Raw genomic sequence first — 20910 nt, forward strand, 5'->3', positions numbered from 1 at the left:
AATTGTTGACTTCAATCAATTCGACCGTAGGTATACCTATGTATTCGGTATGAATAACAGTAGGTAAACTACCAGCAAAGCTTTTAGATACCTATAACTGCTTTATCTTTTAATGACCTTTTTTAAAATGTTATTAATTATACTTAAGAATGTTAACAAGTCTACTTTGTAGCACATCTTAAAACCCCGATAGTTTACAAATTATAATGCGTGCCAAAACTCAACCAAACCTACTAATCTACTCCAATGTACTAGGTCTATGTCCGTTTCATGATGCCAAAATTACAGTTGTTCTCATAAGAGAACTCTGCTTCTTTTTCGTAAGAAGACGCAATACAGTGCAGTTCGAGTAAGATAGGTACCTACCTAGATTTGATTGCTCTAGTGAATTTTAAGGGCAGGTGAGATCTTCACCAAGTAGAAACATCGCAAGATGAAGTTATATAACACTAAATCTCGACTACTACCCGCGAACTTCCTATAGATAGCGATAGCGACAGACCTATTATAATAAAATGTGGCCTTCTCCTACTTCCATCAGTATACAAGCTTGGCGGTAGCATATAATTGAATTTGTATTGTAATCAGAGTTGCAGAAGTTTCGAATTGATACTTCATTTAGAATGATTAAGAAGTACGTTGTTAGATTCTCTTAAATTAGGTTTAGGTTTAAAGACATTTTAGTCTCACAAAAGACTTCAGTCACTTACATGAGAACTTAATTTAAAGTTAGGTAATCATTCCTGAAGGAAGTCACAGGTGAAGCTATATATAAAGCGTGTAAAAAGCCTATGGTTATTTTAATATCACGTATTGTAAGATTAGCCGCCTCAGTAGGTAAATACAGAAGCCTGAGCCAAGCCGTCTCATTTCGTCAGCGAGCACTGGCGGAAGATGGCAATTTTGGCACGAGATCGAACTGCAAACACATTGCACACACAGTCTGCATGTGCCGGCGGAACCTCAAATTGCTTACCGAGACGACGTTCATATTTCATGGGCCTTTCCTACTTTTCGGCAACTGTCATGAGTGTTACAGTTTCATTGTGAAGTTGCGAAATTTAAATATTTGTCCAAACTAAAACGTTTGTCTGGCCGAAAAAGTTATAGGTTTTTGTGGGTTTTGCTTCTTTAGATTTTCGCCTCTCTTTCATACTTATCTACTTTTCAAAGATATTTATATATTTTTATATTATTCTGTCTATGTATACAAGCAGGATTAATTAACTATCAATTAAATGTACTTACTGCAAGGCAAGAAAGACCTAAATCACATCTGTCACCTCGCATCCACGCTCTCCTCGAGTCTCTCCTCGCCTCCTGATTCTGTCAGGCAAATGAAGGAGCGATCTTCGTTTACTGAAAGTTAAACGCGTGCCAAGGCCTCAGCGACGAAATATGTTCGCAGACGTAACCGGAGTACAAAAATAGTCTATCTTAGACATAATAACTATTCTTTAAAATTAGATAGAAGTCACATAGAAGTTCACAAAAGGTTACAAGCCCACTAACTCTTTCAGTGACCTTCAGTCATTTAATCGATGTTTTCCTTCACAGTTAGAGCAAGTAATATTTAATTTTTATTATTTTTTCTAAATAGGCCTGCGCTTGGCTGCAATCACACCAACAGGAGATGATGCAGTGTAAGGTAAACCACGCTTGCCCAGAAGGTGCCTATTCACTCTTCTTTTGAAAGCACCAATACTTATAGCTAGCGGTAAAAACGGAAGCCGGAAGGTCATTCTATATTCTAGCAGTGCGTATTAGAAACGAGGCGGCAAATCGCTTCGTACGAGTCGTAATTGCTTAAAATGTGCCTACATTATTCCGAAAAGTCTGTGATGAGACACCTTAACTAGTATGTTATCAGTTATCACCACTTCTAAGAAAGTAGCAGTAGTAAACAGTAGATAGCTGTTCTCCTTACACTAGACACTTATTGAAAAGTATAGTTTTCACAATAGCAGCAACAATTTCACGCTCATTGTACTTGAGATGTAATTGCAACGTCTCGTGTATCCGCGGCTTTATTGCCCATATCAACTTTGGTTTTGTGCGGATGCAGTTATAAAATTATTATTTGCCGCCGTATTAACTGTCAACTCGCATTTTTATTACTCGTCGACTCATTGTTGTGTGTTTTAAGTAGGTGATTTAAAATTTCTGGATTGCTTTTCATATTTTAATGGTTATTATGACAATTGAGGAACTAACTTCAAATAGATTGATGAAACAAGGTAGGTACCTACTTACTTAAAGTATTGATAGTTGATAGGATCTTGGACTGTAGTAGGTGACTGATGTGATGTTTTGTATAGTGGTAGTTTATGGGGCTAGAATTCATTATTAAAGAAAATTATTTTAAAAAATTAGATTTTTCGTTATTTTTAACATAATGAATAATTATTAACGTCACGCAGTACGGAAGGCGATTAATGACGTCACAAAGCGTAAACGACAAATATTTTTCAATTTTTTAACATAAAAAAATTCCCGCAAAAATTACATCAATTTTATTACTACAGTCTAATACCCTATTAAAACCCGTTGAAACATGAAAACATTTTTGTGATTGGTTAGTGACTCAAAATGGTTAATGCCCACTGAAATTTTTCTTCTATCATTTGTATGGGACGAGCGACGTAATAGAGAATAGAATAGAATAGATTTCATTCAAATAAACTTTTACAAGTGACCAGCAAGAAGCTCGGTGGTTGCTCTTTTCAATTGTTCAATTTCAGAGAGCCCTATATACTAACTTCTTTCCACACAGACAGACTTCTTTCCGGACAGACTATAAGAACATCGTTAGACACGATATCTCAGGATTTCTCTATTTTTCCACTTCTTTAATTTTTAGTAAGGAACTTACGACGATCGTTACAACACATTTCCCTTGTTAAGGTATTTACTATGCAAGTACCTACTCGTACGTACTTTCTTGAATTTTGTGGCTGTACTATGGCTAGGATCCAAATGTGACGTAACAAGAGCGCACGGCTAAACAGTCATTTGCTACACCATTGTGGTGAATATATCCGAATGCTTCGTTGAATTTGGACGGCTGGCTTGCACTGGCAATCGGGAAATGTAGATAGAATCCAACGAAAGGTAACCGCCCACTACAAAGCGGAGATCATCCGCAAAAAAATTGAGTATTTTTATTTTAATATAATAGTTATTTAGGGGGAAAATAGTTCAAAGTTACGCGCCGGCCGGTTAATACAGAAGTGGCAAGTGCCGAATATGTAGCGCAGCCGCACTATCTTTTAATGAAGTTGCCCGCACCATAATCATATTTATCTAAATCTTATTTTGGGATGAGAGTTGAGACATATCTACGCAACACGTCTCTATATTCACTTGCCACCTCTGTATAAACCCAAAACTGTATTTGAGCACAACCATTATTATCAAATGTGATAATAATATACTCGTACTGTCGTGGTTTAGGTACCTACTGCGCGCCGAAAAACGTAGCGGCGGCGTAGAAAGACGCAGACACTTTGCTAGGTACTCGGACGATCTCAATTCTCCAGTTTCCAGCTGAGCTGGGGGCTGTAGATACACAGGCGGTACAGAACTCGTTTTTTTTTGCAAAAAAAAAAACGAGGAGTTGTATAGGATGAGATAATCTCATACAGCGGATGTCTAATTGGTTGAAAATGTTGAGACGACAACGACATAAGGCTAGAGTTTTACGATTTCTTAACAATGTGGGCAACGACCTTTATATGGATTGACAATACAATGCTGAATTTGGAAGTAATCCAAACTTGAAAGAAAACGTTTAGAGAAATAGAAATAGAATTTAGAAGTTTCAATTTCTATTTTTAAAGAATATAATAATTAAATTAAAAATTTAAAAAACCCCCGACACATAAACCTCTAAAAAGTAAAAAAATAATAGGTAAGTATGTATGGGCCCTTTAAGAATAGTATAAATAGTAAAGTTTTTATCCAAGCGCTCGTTGCGCCAGGGGACCGCTACCTATCATAAACTATGAAAGTCATCTGTTGTAGGAAGAATAGTTTTTGTTAACTTTAGCGGTCCCCCGACGCAACGAACGCTTGGATAAAAACTTTACTATTTATACTATTCTTAAAGGGCCCATACATACTTACCTATTATTTTTTTACTTTTTAGAGGTTTATGTGTCGGGGGTTTTTTAAATTTTTAATTTAATTTTTATTTCACGCTTTTTAAACTTTTATTCATAAATTACCGTTTATTTGTGCCATTCTAAAACCCAATTTCTATAATAATATAAATCCAATAAGGCAGCTAATATCTCTTCAAAAGTAACATCAATGTTATGTTAATTATACGTTCCATGAAATATTTTTGACCGAACATCACTAAATCAAGAATTATCTGAATGACTCACATAGTTTAACACGACCAAAACGAAATATCTGTTTCTAACATGTCGTTGCTTTAAAAATGTACCCATTTTACGTAGTCGTATAATAGTTCGCTTTTCAAGATATACCTACGATTAAATTGAAATCGACTTTCATCCGATGAAATAAAGAATAAAGTGGCTTGTATTTCATTTTGTTTGTTATTGCATGTCAAAATTTTATTTGACATAACTTTCAAAAACCGGTCAAGTGCGAGTCTGCCTCACACATGAAGAGTTCCGTACAAGTTTTTTTTTTATGTAACGACAATTCAGTTGTCGGATTTTTCACTTTACTTGGGCCACAGGAGTAGAGTGCTTGGGCTATAAGATATTGCTACCTGCCTTTCATGATTCTACGTAAACGGGAAGTACCCAATTTATAAGTTTTGATTCTCTTGAAAGATGACACACAGACAGACAATGAAGTGGTGAAGGAAAACACCGTCAGGAAACCTGCATGCTTAAGAGTTGGCCATAATGCTCCCTCAAAGGTGCGTGAGGTGTGCTAATACGTGCTTGGCCAGTGTGGTAGCTTCTCATTCTGAGAGGAGACTTGTGCTCAGTAGTGAGCCGGCGATGGGTTGATCCTGATGATGATGAATTTTAAACGTATTTTGTCAAAGTAAATAAGCTGAGTTCAAGCAGATAAAATAAAAAGAAGGTGCGCCTAATGCATCATCCAAACCTGCGCGACAAAGCGATTACGATGCGGGAACCTCAGCCGCGCGGAGGGTCATCGCCTCCTACGATATTTAATGGTGCCATGCACACCTACGCGACTACAACAGTCGAGGCTACATCTTTTTTTTTCTACAGATACCTACTGAACCCTAAAAATTGTTTGACTATGGTTTGGGTTTGGGTTGATTGTTCGTGGCCTTTGGTTGACTGTTGGATATTATAATTGAATTGATGTTTTCTCGCTTTAACTGTGATTATAATATTTTATAAATTAGAAACTCCGCGCCTACGATCCAAAGTATCGGAGTTTTTCCAAAACATTATTTTCAAATAAATAATTATGTATCTAGGCAACGTCCATCTTGACGGCTTGACATTTGCCAATTGACATAATATTATGAACCTCTGTTACAATAGTGAAAGATCCCAGGGCCACCAGCCGTCACGTATTTTCTGACGAACGAAATGTGGACGATTGAGTAGTGTTAGTATGTATGTACTGAGAACGCATGCCTACGGACCTGCTAGCTTGCTTAGACGGCCAATTTTCAGGTATCAGGTAATCAAGGTACATAAAAACATTACTTACCTCACGTAAATTCTCCATTTTTTTTAATTTTTAGCAGATTTTTTTTAATATTAATAATTAATTGACATAAGTAAACTATAAGAGAGTGAGAGAGAAGTCAATATATATCCTAATACATGTCTTACTCAGTCTCATGCGCGTAGATAATGATGCCCTCGCGCTCAAACCCACAGAGGCATTAAAATTGAATTTAGGGGATGATTGGCCCTCTGGATCGGTCTGTCTTCTTGTAAAAGGTTTTTAAATAGTTGTCTGGTGGACATATATAAAAATGGAGCATCAGAATTTACGTGCAGTTAAGTAATTACTTATGTTGGGAGCTTTAAAGCGTCTGCAAAGCAATACGGCCGACGCGGGAAGTGTCTGGGAGTATTGGCGACATATTTTTAAGGATGTTGCCTAAAATATACGTAAAAATCAGTTTGGAGAATTTACGTGAGGTAAGTAATGGTTTTATGTACCTTGATTATCAGATACCTGAAAATTGGCCGTCTAAGCAAGCTAGCACGTAGGCTAGGCATGCTTTCTTAGTACTTACTAACACTACTCAATCGTACATATTTCCTGTGTCAGAAAATACGTAACCTCTGGTGGTCCTGGGATAAAAGTAATAAGAAAACCAGAAAAGAGCTGATAACTTCCAAACGGCTGAACCATTTTTTTTGGATTATAGCTAAGAACACTCTCGATCAAGCCACCTTTCAAACAAAAAAAACTAAATTAAAATCGGTCCATTCGTTTAGGCGCTACGAGGCCACAGACAGATACACAGATACACAGATACACAGATACACAGATACACAGATACACAGATACACAGATACACAGATACACAGATACACAGATACACACGTCAAACTTATAACACCCCTCTTTTTGGGTCGGGGGTTAAAAAATAAACTTTAACTTCTATAGTTGCATTGTAGTATGTATAATTTAAAACCTACTTATGTACCTACTTATTTACCATGTGCTATTTTATTTTTGCATGTCTGTTGGAAAGTTCTTAAAACATTTGTTCCCACCTGAAGGTATTTTATCAATGATTATGTTTGAACAAATAAAGGATTATAATTAATAATTATCATCATCATCTTCATGATCGACCACCGCCGGCCCACTACTGAGCACAGGTCTCCTCTTAGAATGAGAAGGGTGTCCGCCACGCTGGCCAAGTGCGGATCGGCGGACTTCACACACGAATCACAACATTGTGGAGAGCTCTCAGGCATGCAGGTTTAATCACAATGTTAAAGCCAGGTGATATTTAATTGCTAAAAACTAAAACGCCATACCCGGAATCGAACCCCCGACCTCCCAAATAGAAGGTTGGCGTCTTAACAACTGGGCTATCAACGTTCTTATAATTTACCGCTATTAAAATTATAGTAGGTACAACGAAATTTTCTTAATAGGCACATAGGTAGGCTTGCATGTGTGCCTATGCTACTCGTACCTATATGCTAACTATAATGAAATATAACTACTTGTGTTGTACCTACCTTAACAACACTAGATACATTATGTTAACCGGAGTCGGCTATACTCGTAGACTAGGTACTAACAGTAGACAGTCAGTCAGTCGATGGGAAAATTATTTCACACTTGGCGCGGCGGGCATTTGCGCTGTACGGCTGTTTGTAGATTCCGCCGTCCAATTCGCACTTAGCTCGTAAACCTGCGGTTACCCAGTACGCTCAACAGAGAAAGCGTTAAACGAAGAAACATTTCAGATGAAAATTCTTCTCATATCAGAGGCTAACGATCGATTAGTGACCTTTTGTTAGTTGTTAACGTACATGTACTTAGTTAAAAGTATTAAAATACGCTTTATCGCAAAGTGTGTCTAATTCTGTAAGTTGTAATCTTATCGAAACAGGTAAACTGCTACATAAAGTAGGTACCTAAGTACTAAGTAGTTTATAAAAATCTTGGTTTACTATAATCAATAACTACTTAGGTACATAGTAAAAAATGTGACTCACCTCACATCACGAAGTTAAACAATAAAATTAATTCGTACTATCTACGAGTAATTAATGAAGTTCCATCAATCATTTTTGGGTTCTCAGGGTCAGATTAAGCACTCAGGATGGATTGAAGTTACGGCCTAAATAGGCGAGTTAAGAGGATGTACCAGATTGTAAATAATTGTACCTACCTAGGTTCCTAATATATTGCAAATATAATAAAATGTTAGGAACCTAGGTAAGTACAAATTTTGAAAAAGGTTGCCTACTCAGTAAATTAAATTCAATTCAATTTAATTTTTATTTATTTGCTGATACAGGCATATATACAGGTGTGACTACATAATACATAGTACATTGGTCCAGCTGTATCACAACAAGCTGACATGCAAATACATTTGTGAAAGATTTTAGCATGTGATTGTATCTTCGTCGATCGCTCTCTTCGATTCGAAAACACCGCAAGCTCTTTACAGCACTGGGCCATATCGCACCCACTAAAATGGAATTGATCACAAAATACACTCTATACTTCATCTTGAGAGGCTGTAAAACCACTAAATACGATGCCGTCATATTGCAACTAACGGAGAGAGAAAGCGTGGGAGTTTCGTTGACAAAAAACATTATTTTGCTTTCTAAAAAATCTATTTTCCGTAAAGAAAATTCAGAAAAAAATCGAAACGAAATAATCTTCATTTTAATAACTGTCTAAATAACCCTTGTCATTTAAGGAGTTTGAATATCAGGCAACCTAATTGGTAACAGCAAGAAATTTTTCACAGATAGGTAGATGTTAGACATTATCTGGAAGAGTAGGTAGCTACTAGGTAGTATGTAGTTAGTAGTAATAGGCTTAGGTAGGTTTATTTATCCCTGGGGAATAAACGAAAGCAATGTCCCTGATTTTTGACGGGACTTCAATCGGCTCGTTGGTCTAGTGGTATGATTCTCGCTTCGGGTGTGAGAGGTCCCGGGTTCAAATCCCGGACGAGCCCGAACTTTTTAAACTAAAATTTAAGCAATTAACTTATCAAAATGTATGTTATTGAAGAGATGAGCTGAATAGAAACTAAGGCTTTTTTACGGAAAAGTATATGTACCTATTTGCTTGATTTTTAATAAACTAATTGATGCCCGTGACTTCTCCCGCGCCTCGAATTCAGATATTTTAAAACCTTGTAGGAATTTCCCAAAATCATTTCTCAGAGTAGAGGTCTACTTTGTAGAAAGATCCTACGTAGGCACATAAATCTTAAGATTTTAGAGCCAGCGCTATAAGTTGATATGTTTATAAGACTGACAGTTTTCTTTTTATTTATACCTATAGAATTATGGTGTTTTTTTTACTTATACTAACTATCAATGTTTGAGGAAAATCACCTAGTCATAGTTCTTGATACAAGGAATTGAGACCAGTTTTGTAGAAAGTGACTGGCCACACAAATGCTTCGACATTGTAATAAGTTAAATTAGCAATTAAATAGACTGAATGGATCTAATATATTAAATTCAGTCAAAATAATGCCACAACTTATAATAACTGCCGTCGCTTCTCATTCATAACGAAATACGGCCACATGTTCTTATAAATAAGTACGGTTGGGCCTAAGAACCGTAAGAAAGAGTAATGATCCATTAATGAGCCAAAGAAAACATGTATGCTCAATATATTACAGCTTAATTACCAATAGATTATACTTATCATGGACGCGACAAGGAAGAAAAATGCTTTATTTGACCTGATGAAATGTATCCAACATTTACAAGTCTATCAATAAGATTATACTTAGAATAAAATGCTTCCGTTACGTTTATGCTGAAGTGAGACCTTTTTTTTTCAAACTAATTATAGCATTAGCGAACGTCAGTAACTGGTTAAATACATTGGGAACATTATGAACAACTCTCACTGTATGCCTCAAGCGTATAGGTTTCCTCACGATATTTTCCTTCACTGTTAAAGCAAGAATGTTCCCTCCAAACGCCTGGATCTGCAAAAATTTCCCAACAGGCAGTGCTTACTTAACAGGGCTCTCTCCGTCACTCGTTTCATACAATCGTAGTTCCAATTTCATTTGAAAATTAAGCAACCAAAGTCCATGAAATTTTGCACACATATTCTAGAAACTAATATCTGTGTCTGTGGTGTTTTAGATTTTTCTAAAAATATGTAGTTTTAAAATTACAGGGGCTCAAAGATTTGTATGAAATTTTTTAAGACCGCGTAACCACGGTAATATTTGGCGTAACTTTGAAACCGAATATTTTAACGTAAATCTGAAAAACTACAGAAAGAGATTTCAACTCACAATAACTACAAATATTATTAAAAATATACCTACCTGAAAATTACTTTGGCTACCCGTGTAAAATGTGAAGCCGGTGCGCTAGTTCCTAGGTAGGTATATCATGTTTAATCAGGCGTCCATTAGTTTATTAAATAAGGCTGTATGTTTTGTATTTCATAAGACTTTAAAATTCAGCACTTCGACCAAGCGGCTCGTTGGTCTAGGGGTATGATTCTCGCTTTGGGTGCGAGAGGTCCCGGGTTCAAATCCCGGACGAGCCCTCTTTTTTCCTTTTACTAGTATTCTAGAAATACGACCTTCGTAAATTGACACCGAATTATATTCATTTCTAAAAAAATATCCACAAACTATAAAAATAAAATTAATCGCGTAAATTAAACGCGTATCCTACACGAACTAGTTTCGAGTCAAAATTAAATCTCTAACAAAATAAATTAATAAATAAATTAATATGCGAAAGCGTGGCCTGTCTGTCCGTTAGCTTTTCACGGCCTATGTGTTTAACCAATTTTGATTTTTGCATCCTGGGGAAGGAAATCGATCTTGGTTCCGAAAAATTGCGGGTATCATCTACTTAATACAAATAGCTATAGCTTACATCCCGAGACGAAAAAAGACGGTACTCCTTATCTCGGAAAAACAAAAAGTTAAAAAGATTTTTAAAACTTAAATCCACGCGGATGAAGTCGCGGGCGTCATATTATAGTTGTAAATAAATAAATAAAACATCAACAAGGATAATATCACCCACGGTAAAAGTCAACAAAGCCTGTTATTTTTTAGAAGCACCCCTATGATCAGGCGATCAAATTTTAATAAATCACTTCCTGCTCTGGTATCGATATTATTTCAAATCCAGATAAAAGTTCCACGTATCCATCGAAAAATAGAACAAGTAATGAGCCGAACCGTATTTATTTCTCATACAATCTTATCGAGTTATCGCCAGAGATGTCATATTACTAGAGGAGCAAACATCTTATCTATCTTAGTATAAAGAAAGCGTCCCCTTATAATTACAAACACATGCCTAAGCTTGGAACAAATATTTTAATTTACCTATATATTATTACTTAAGGTACTAGTCCGTAGCCGACTGCAGGCAGCTGCAGCAGGCGGTGTATCGCTGTGACACTACTGGTTTCTATGGTTCCTTCCGTGTGGTTCCGTGGTGGTGGTTATGGTACCTTCTGTGGTTAGCGACACGCGTCGCGTGAATAGCTTGCATAGATTGTAAAAATTACATGTTATGATAAAGATAGCGATATTATTGGCAGATAGAGTAAAAGTAAGCCCAGCGCATTAATGATTTTAATGATGTAAATAACACTAGTTGTATACTGGTCTTTTTGTAAAGTTTTACACAGGTCATGTTGAGCGCTACATTAAATGCTCTTACAATATGCGATCTCTCTGGATAGAAATCGTCTCACTTTCTGAGTACCGTATTATGGAAATTCCTCAGATAAGTAATAGATATAATATTATTTTGGAAATGCCAATTTACATATACGTACGAACTTCGAACTGTATGAACCCACGCATTGTAATCTCATACCAATATTTTTTTAGTTCAATAAATTAAGAAAAAATCTATCATTGAATACCGAAAGTCAGAAAACGAAGAATTTTAACAAGCTAACCGGTTTTGGTAACATATTTTATAATTCGGATTAGACATTACAATAAATTGCTATAATAACGGAAATTGACAATTTTTTTTTAGTGCGCTAATTCTAATTCAAAACTTTCCTAATTGACATATCAGTGGGTTGAACAGTGGGTTATATAATATACTTACTCGTAGGTACATAAATCAATTTTCAATACATTTTTTAGCATAAAACAAACGACGTCATTGTACCAATGACGTCGTTTTATTTGATTGAAATTGGCTTTGGAATTATTACCTGTCTAAAAAACCCCAAACCGTTGGCGCCAAACTAATTAATAGAGCTATAATTGTACCTACCTAAAATTAGTAATATTTTTATTAGTTTGGCGCCAACGGTGAAATAGGTACTTTTAGACGCACCGAACTTAGTCTATGGATAGATCGTAAGTTATTTTAGATAATATATTGTTTTTATACGTAGGCTTTGACTTCAATAATTCACCCATATACCATACATTGCAGTCAGTTTTAATAAGCACAAGCTTCTTGTATTACCTATAGTGGATTTGTTTGTTAAAGACATTAAAAATTATGACTAAGCTCAATCATCAAACTAAAAGTTAATTGGATTGCTCTTGTTTGATCTTCATGTTGGTTTTTCGTCGTTTTTAACGATATTTAAAAAAAAAGATGCAGATACTATAAATTTAGTTTATACATACTTCAAAATCGACCCCCAATGTGCGCCCAGCCTGATCAAACTTTGATTTTTGAACATATCGGTAAATTAAGTCATTAAACCTTTTTTATTGCACGCTAACAAGCTGCGCAATTATTAATTACTGTTTGCCATAAGTAACAAGGTAGAACAAATTGATAAACATAATACTAATGAAGATACATCCGCGTTCTCTGCATTCTACACTTTGTTGTTTCAATACAATTTGAAAAGAATTTTATAGGCGCCGCCGTCTCTAGTATCCGTAGGTACTTACGAGTACATTAATGACTAACTACCATAGCAAATAACCGATTATAGTGGAACCGACAAGAGTTCAAATGTTATGTAAGTTACTTTGCAGACTTCCCAAAAAAATCGGAATAAATTCAGACAAAATCCGATTTTAACGGAGAGAAGGATAGAACATACTTTGAACATGCTCTAACGTGGGAGCATGTTGAGGATAACATCTAACAACGGTATAATGTCGATGAAAATCGGTCGTCTGTCTACATTAGCTCTTAAAAGATCTTTGTTCAACAAAAGTATTTTTCATGAAAGAAGGCCCAACCACTAGGTATACTTTTGTGCTATGTTAGATGCTAAAGCTCTATCATATGGAAGGCTGCGCATGAGACGATTATAGTCTTTTAAAACTACGGAGGCAGTACGGAGGCCACAATCAAAGCCTTTTATTAACTAATACCTACATCTATGTACAAATTCGGTGGGCTCTAAGGGCCTCTGTTCCATCTGGATGGTGTCCTCGGCCCACAGGTCCTTGCAGCAGCTGGGGCTCTTACAACTTTTACTTTTATTATTTGTTTTACACCAGATAGGTACAAACACGTAAGTTGGAAAATTCTACACAATAAAAGAATTAAGAAACGGTTTGGCGACAAGTCTTTTATTCTACATCACAGTTCTACATGTCAGTTACAGAAAAAAAGTATATATGTTCCTTGGTTACAATACGTTACACATTTTATTTTATTTTTAAATTAGAAAGAAACTGCCGCTCTGGCTTCTTGCAAATTTGTCCGCCTCCCAACATGCCCCCGCGCGTTGAAAGCTTGTCTTTCAACCAGAAGATTCTTCTCGAAGTGGGCAAATTTTACTAAACGATCTGCTGACCACTCCACTGGCTGTCCTGATATCCGCCACGCGAGCTATTCCATCAGAACCTGGATACACAGCTACAACTCTTCCTAATTTCCATTTCAATGGCGGAAGTCCATCTTCTTTGATAGCAACAAGATCACCTACGTTTAGTGAAGAGGTAGGTACTTGCCATTTCGATCTGTGTTGCAGCTCACTAATGTATTCTTTACTCCATCTGGTCCAGAAATGCTGGCGTACTTGTTCAATACGTTGATATCTATTTAAACGATTCACTGGTTGATTTTCATAATTGGGTACAGGAAGAGCAGTGAGTGGTCGCCCAATGAGAAAGTGTGCCGGTGTCAAGGGTTGCAAGTCGTTGGGATCAGACGATAGCGGCGTAAGAGGACGCGAATTTAATAAGCCTTCAATTTGCACTAACACTGTATTTAACTGTTCATACGTAAAATTACTATTACCTAAGACGCGGCGCAAATGATACTTAACAGACTTTACTCCTGCTTCCCAAAGACCGCCAAAATGAGGAGAATAAGGAGGTATGAAGTGAAATGCAATACCTTCATTGGCAACGGATTCGGATACCGAAATGCAGCTGTCCTTTAAAAATTTGCCTATTTCTTTATAGGCGCCAACAAACGAGGTGCCGTTGTCAGAGTAGATGTGCTTTGGTTTTCCCCTGCGAGAAATAAATCTGCGCAGCGCGGACAAAAAGTTAGCACTCGATAAGTCACCTACCAGCTCCACGTGAAGTGCTTTGGTTGTAAAACAAACGAAAATAGCAATGTACACTTTAACGAGGCGACATCCTCTACCTTGACGATTAGCGCACATAATAGGACCCGCATAATCTACCCCTGTACACTCGAACGGATAACCCCCAGGAAGCAACCGCGATGATGGTAAGTTACCCATAAGAGGCGCAATCACTTTGCCTTGCATGCGTTTACACAGTATGCACTGATGGTAGCACAACCTAGCTAAATTACGTCCCCCAATTGGCCAATAATTCTCTCGAATAGACGCTAAAAGTAACTGCGGCCCGGCATGCATTAATTTTTTATGCTCAAAATCAAACAAAAGTTTTGTAAATTTATGTGTGGACTGTAGTAAAATAGGATGTTTCTTTTCGTAAGCAAATGAAGAATTTTCTAACCGACCGCCAACACGCATTATGTTTTGATCGTCCATAAAAACGTTAAGCTTCAGAAGCTGACTCTTAGAAGGTAGTTTTTGCTTTCGCATCAATAGGTCATATTCTGAAAATGATTCCTTTTGAGATATCCTAATCATCACATTCAAGGCATTTTGGAGTTCATCCTCTGAAATAAAATCATTACTTGCTTGCCTTTTACAAGCCTTAATGAATCGTATCACGTACACCATACAACGTTGCAATCTAAGAAAATTCGAAAAGCGATCGAAACGTATAAAATCCGTGTCACCTTTCACATTTACAGTTGAAAGCAATGATATTTCGGATCGCACTTCCGGCAAAGATTCGACTGTTACAATTTGTGAAGGCCATTGTGACATATCCTGTCTCAAGAAACTTGGACCTGACCACCATAAATCAAGCGAGGGAATGGATGTATTTTTGACACCACGCGACAAATGATCTGCTGGATTCTTGTCTGTCGGAACATGCCTCCATGAGCAGTCTTGAGTCCTTTCCAAAATCTCGCCCACGCGATTGCGAACAAAGGTGGTAAGTCTGCTGGGCAGCATTTTAAGCCAGCCTAAAACAATTGTGGAATCTGTCCAGAATGTTGAATGCCTTATCTTAACTCTCAGAGACGATTTCACCTTTTCATAGAGCCGCACTCCCACTAAAGCGCCACAGAGCTCAAGTTGTGGTATGGTTTTCGGCTTCAATGGAGCGACTTTGCTCTTCGCTGCTAACAAACGAACACAGGTATTATTCTCCGCGTCGATACTTCTCACGTATAAGCAAGCACCATAAGCACCTTCTGAGGCATCCGAAAATATATGCAGATCTACACTCGTATATGAATGGCAAAGAATGAGACGAGGGATCCTTAAAGTGTTTAGCACTGGTAAGGTTTCAAGAATCTCACACCATGTCTTAGCAATATCTAATGGCAACTGATCATCCCAAGCAAGCTTATGCAACCACAGTTTTTGCAACAACATTTTCATGGTAATAACACATGGAGACAAAAGCCCTAAAGGATCAAATATCTGTGCGATGACTGAAAGCAATCCCCGTTTTGTAAGCACATTTGACGGTGCAGAATCGATTGAGAAACGAAGATCATCAGACCTAGCCTGCCAATTGAGACCTAACGTCTTGCTGACTTCTGAGTCTCCCATGTTCAGACAAACTGGTGGTTCTTCATTTTGGGATGAAACAACACGAGAGTCATTTGACTTCCATTTTCGTAAAGGCATTCCAGCCAAAGAAAGGGCTTCAGAAACCTTTTTTCGTATTTCTATAACTTCTTCTAATGAGTTCGCACCAGTTAGAAGGTCATCTACATAAAAGTCGTGGAGAATAATCTCTCTTGCCTCAGCATCATTGCATTCCAGACCAATTTGCTTGAGACACCTAGTCGCCAGAAATGGCGCACTGGCTGTTCCATATGTGACCGTGTTCAACTGGTACGTCTTAATAGGCTCAGAGGAACTCCTCCGCCACACAATCAACTGCAGGTTTCTATCCTCTGGGTGTACAACAATTTGCCGGTACATTTTCTCAACATCTGCTGCTAATACAATTTTATGAGTTCGAAATCTCAACAAAATTGACAAAAGGTCATCCTGAACCGTCGGTCCCACCATTTGAAGATCATTCAGGGACACGCCGGACGTCGTGGGGCTGCTGGCATTGAAAACAACCCTTAACTTAGTTGTGCAACTAGTTTCACGCATAACACCATGGTGGGGTATAAAGTTCCCCGACTGAGCCTGGCTAAAGTCACATTCTGTCATGTGACCAAGCGAAAGGTACTCAGACATGAAATCGATATAACGTTGCTTAAACAATGGTTGACCTCTAAACTTTCGCTCAATAGCAAAGAGAGAACGTTTGGCGCGTTCGAAAGAGTCACCAAGCATGTCACGTGATTTTTTCAAAGGAATTCTGACGCAAAACCGAACATCTTTTAAACGCGACATATTCTTCACAAAGTGTTCCTCGGCCACTCTCTCTTCCGCAGAATATGATGACTGACAGCTAACTTCCTCAAGTTGCCAAAACCGACACAAAGCTGCATTGATGTCATCATTGAGAGAAGTTGACATCCCGGAAACATCTGTAGATAAGCAACATACCTTGTTAAATCGATTATTTGAGTTATGCCTATTTACAAGTCGTCCACCAACTAACCAGCCTAATCTGGATTCCCAAAGAACAGGTTTATCATAACCTTGCCTATAACTTCTTGAACCTAACAAATCCCAAAAAACATCGGAACCTATACAAAGGTCCACACCCGCAGGTTTATAAAAGTGGGGATCTGCTAGCAAGATATCACTTGGAATCCTCAGACTAGAAATATCTATCTCACGACCAGGTACATTATCTGTAATAGCAGGCAGAACATAGCAAACCAAATCCGTAGAAAAACTCTCATTAAGAGACTTGACGGATACTCGACACAACTTGGATGACAGAGACATTGAATTATTTATTCCAAATATAGGCTCATTCACACTTAAAAAAGGCAGATTAAGTAAGCTGCACAGTTTCTCTGTCATATAAGAAGTTGTACTCCCAGGGTCAAGTAGCACTCGCACTATCCGATCACAACCCCGGATATCATAAATCTTCACGAGTGCAGTTGATAAAAATACATCATGCCCTGGGTTGTCTTTCTTTATGCTCTCATCATGAGATGACAGTAGTCATAATGGTGAGTTGCTCGGCACCTCAACATTAGGCATAGCTCCGGTAGGACTCTTATCATTTTGACTATGTGAGCCACTCGGAGTCCTCTGACTTTCAGCTGTACAAATCATGATGTTATGACGGCGTCCACACTTCCTGCAGCGCTGGCCCCAGCACCGAGTTGACAGGTGCCCGGGCCTGAAACAGCAGAAACAAATTTTAAACTGTGGTAATATCTTCCGTCGTTCTTGCTCACTCAGAGCCTGAAATTGTCTGCAATTCTGCAGAAAATGATCGCCTTGACATTTAGGACAGGACCTTGACTGCACACTGTTTTCAGATTTCGGTTCCACACTAGACACTAAACTCTTATGTTTTGTAAAATTGGACTTAGGTTTATTAGGACTGTGTTTCACACGGGACGTTTCAATATTTTGAAGTAAATCTGCACGGTTCCGCAGAAATTCTAACAATGAATCCAACTTAATGTAAGTATCCTTCGGTAACCTACCTTTAAATTCTTCCCACTCACGGAACGTTTTTGAGTCAAGTTTCTTACTTAACATGTGAATAAGTAGGGTATCCCAATGTAATGTTGGCTCACCCAACGATTCCAATGCCCTAATATTCTTATTCACCGAGTCTATTAAACGCTTTAAGTTTTCTGAAGATTCTTGACTTACTGATTCAATGTTAAAAAGAGCACTCACATGGTTTTGAATTAGAAGGCGCTTGTTATCAAACCGCTCACATAGTAAACTCCATGCCACAGAGTAATTGGCCGCACTTAGTTCAATAGACTGAATGACAATAGCCGCAGTCCCTTCTACCGATGCTCGGAGATAATGAAATTTATTAATATCACTGATGTCCTCGTTCGAGTGCACAAGGCTAGAGAATGTGTCACGAAATTCTAACCAATTATTAAAAGAGCCGCTGAACTTTGGTAAAGCAATGGTAGGTAACTTAACTAATTGGCTGCCACGCTTTGACGAGCCCTTTTCACTACATAAACCCTCATTAGCTGTCTCAGTATTCTGAGCGATAAGATCTTGTGCTCTCGCAAGGACTTTAAAATAGGTAGATTCAAATTCAATTCGCTCGGGTAACACGGTATCTATGTCATCGACCAAACATTCTATCCTCAACTGCACCTCGTCGAATTGTTGATATAAATTATCTAACTTACCAAGACGCAGCTGCAGTTCAGTTACCTGCACCGGATTCAATGAGTCTCCTATACTCTTGAGGTGATTACAGAACGCTGTCAAACGCCCCTTGAAGCTAGCTCGAGTTTTGATTAGTTCTTTCTCTGTTTTCTCACTCATTTTAACGTTCCTCTGGGAAGCACGAGTAGGCCTGAAATTGATACAGTAAGTACGCTTTAATTCTATTAACAAAATATGCAGTAAGTCTGCCCCTGAAACAATCTAAATTATACCTTTTTCTAATTCAATTATGCAAGTCCAATGGTTAAATTTAACAACAAAACAATGTCTAGTGCCACCAAACAGTTGCTATTAACAAATTAAAGTCAAATTCCTATATTAAATTACAGTCAAAAGGCTACAGTGAAAGACTTTAAAGTCAAATCAACAAATTCATTAATTCACAGAGATAGCATTATTATTCATATAAAATAATGTCTCTTAGTATCAAAAACAATCATTATGTCATCAATAATCATTAATTTCATTACTTTATCATCAAATTATTTCATTAATCATAAATACATGTCAATACTATTCAAATAATACAGTCAATACAAAGAACATGTAAAATCAGTCAAATTAATGTAAAATAAGTCAAATTAATGTAAAATCATATCAAACAATGTCAAAAAAAACTATTACAACTGCATGTATAACCGATAAAACCGTTAAAATTCACTAAATTGTCAATAAATTGAACAAAGTTACACTTAAATTTTGCCAAGAGCTGCTGCGATCTGGTTCATTTTGAAGGTTCTTTGAGCAATCCAAGCCGGTTCTGAAGGGCCATGTACAAATTCGGTGGGCTCTAAGGGCCTCTGTTCCATCTGGATGGTGTCCTCGGCCCACAGGTCCTTGCAGCAGCTGGGGCTCTTACAACTTTTACTTTTATTATTTGTTTTACACCAGATAGGTACAAACACGTAAGTTGGAAAATTCTACACAATAAAAGAATTAAGAAACGGTTTGGCGACAAGTCTTTTATTCTACATCACAGTTCTACATGTCAGTTACAGAAAAAGAGTATATATGTTCCTTGGTTACAATACGTTACACATTTTATTTTATTTTTAAATTAGAAAGAAACTGCCGCTCTGGCTTCTTGCAAATTTGTCCGCCTCCCAACAATCTATATCTATACTACTAATAAATAAAATTGAAGTGTCTGTTTGTTTGAACGGGCTAATCATCCGAATGGCTAAACCTATTTTGACGAGACTTTCACGGACAAGTAGAGGATTAACCAAGGAGTAACATAGTATACATTTTTAACCGACTTTGAAAAATGGAGGAGTTATGATTTTCTACCTATGTAGGTACACTGATATCTCCGAGATTTCTGAACCGATTTGCGTAATTTTTTTTAAATTCTATCTAAATGAGTTGGAATCCAATTTAAAAAAAATTGGATTCCAACTCCTTAATCCTGATGCTGCAGGAGATCTGACCAGTCCACGCGGGCGAAGCTGCGGGCATCATCTTGTATATATAAATAAAAGTGTTAGGTACGTATGTCTTCTTATGATGACATTTATAATTACGATCGTAGCGAAAAAATCGTAAGTCTATGATTACGATAATATAATTATTATTTCAGTGAGCAAAACCAGCTTTCGCAAAATATAAATATAATTAAGCTATAGGTAGCCATTGTTTTAGCTTCTTTAATTGATACTATTTTTTCAGGCACGTGTATGAAAATAAGATGAGTTTTATTTTGCAGGAATTGTCTAATTCCCGCGCACGAAGTCTTTAGTAGCAACATTGTAGAAGGCTTCATGTCCCTCCGAATGTCACTTAGTTTACACCGGAAAAAACATTTCTAAAATTTTCAAGCTCTATTTACCTAAACAAAGTTTTTTGGTATAACAATTTTGTTGTCTCTAATTTTGAAGCCGAAATTAACGAAACATTGACTGTGACAATACATGCAGTAATCATCTAGTGAAGCCCACATAGTATTAAGTACAGCCTGACGTACATGTCCAACTCCAGACCAAAGACAATAATACTTATAGAAATTATACCTAAACTCCCAAACAGTCCCCGCCAGGAATCGAACCCTTTACCACCCGATTATAAGACTATACCAACCGTGTAGTTCTAAGTGAGCTTAAGTTAAGATTTAAGTAACTTTGAACCTCTGACCCCTTTAGTAACAACCTACCACTAAGCCTTTTGGACTCAAACTCCGTATTTCATAGGTGGCTCCATCAACCGGTTATATTAAGTTTATTGCTAACAAAACGCTATCGCAAAGACCAACTACGAAAAAAAATCTTCTTTTAAGTGAAGATAAAAGTCGTATAACTGTCTTAATTAATTGGTAAAATAATCAATACAACTGAATGACTACTTTACTAAATGACGAATGGCCGAAAACAACTTTATTGAGTAGGTACTAAAGTTTATGACAAGCTTCCATAACAATTCGTC

General features: G+C 37.3%; 1 protein-coding gene and 2 non-coding genes across 3 annotated transcripts; 2 read left to right on the top strand and 1 right to left on the bottom strand.

Annotated features, from left to right (window-relative positions):
- The first annotated feature begins 8572 nt into the window (after positions 1–8572).
- Trnap-cgg lies at positions 8573–8644 on the top strand. The gene has a single exon. It is a non-coding gene; the product is annotated as a tRNA-Pro (tRNA).
- Positions 8645–10146: 1502 nt separating this feature from the next.
- Trnap-ugg lies at positions 10147–10218 on the top strand. Its single transcript has one exon. It is a non-coding gene; the product is annotated as a tRNA-Pro (tRNA).
- A 3156-nt stretch (positions 10219–13374) lies between these two features.
- LOC123870493 lies at positions 13375–17055 on the bottom strand. The gene has a single exon (XM_045913819.1). It carries the CDS (start codon positions 17053–17055, stop codon positions 13375–13377), a length of 3681 nt encoding a protein of 1226 aa, XP_045769775.1.
- Between the last annotated feature and the right edge of the window lie 3855 nt (positions 17056–20910).

The sequence above is a fragment of the Maniola jurtina genome, chromosome 12 (assembly GCF_905333055.1).
Source record: "Maniola jurtina chromosome 12, ilManJurt1.1, whole genome shotgun sequence".
Lineage (NCBI taxonomy): Eukaryota > Metazoa > Arthropoda > Insecta > Lepidoptera > Nymphalidae > Maniola > Maniola jurtina.

Bases quoted from the DNA above. Each gene is read 5' to 3' on its own strand.
- LOC123870493 (XM_045913819.1), bottom strand. From the start codon at position 17,055: ATGTCTCTGTCATCCAAGTTGTGTCGAGTATCCGTCAAGTCTCTTAAT.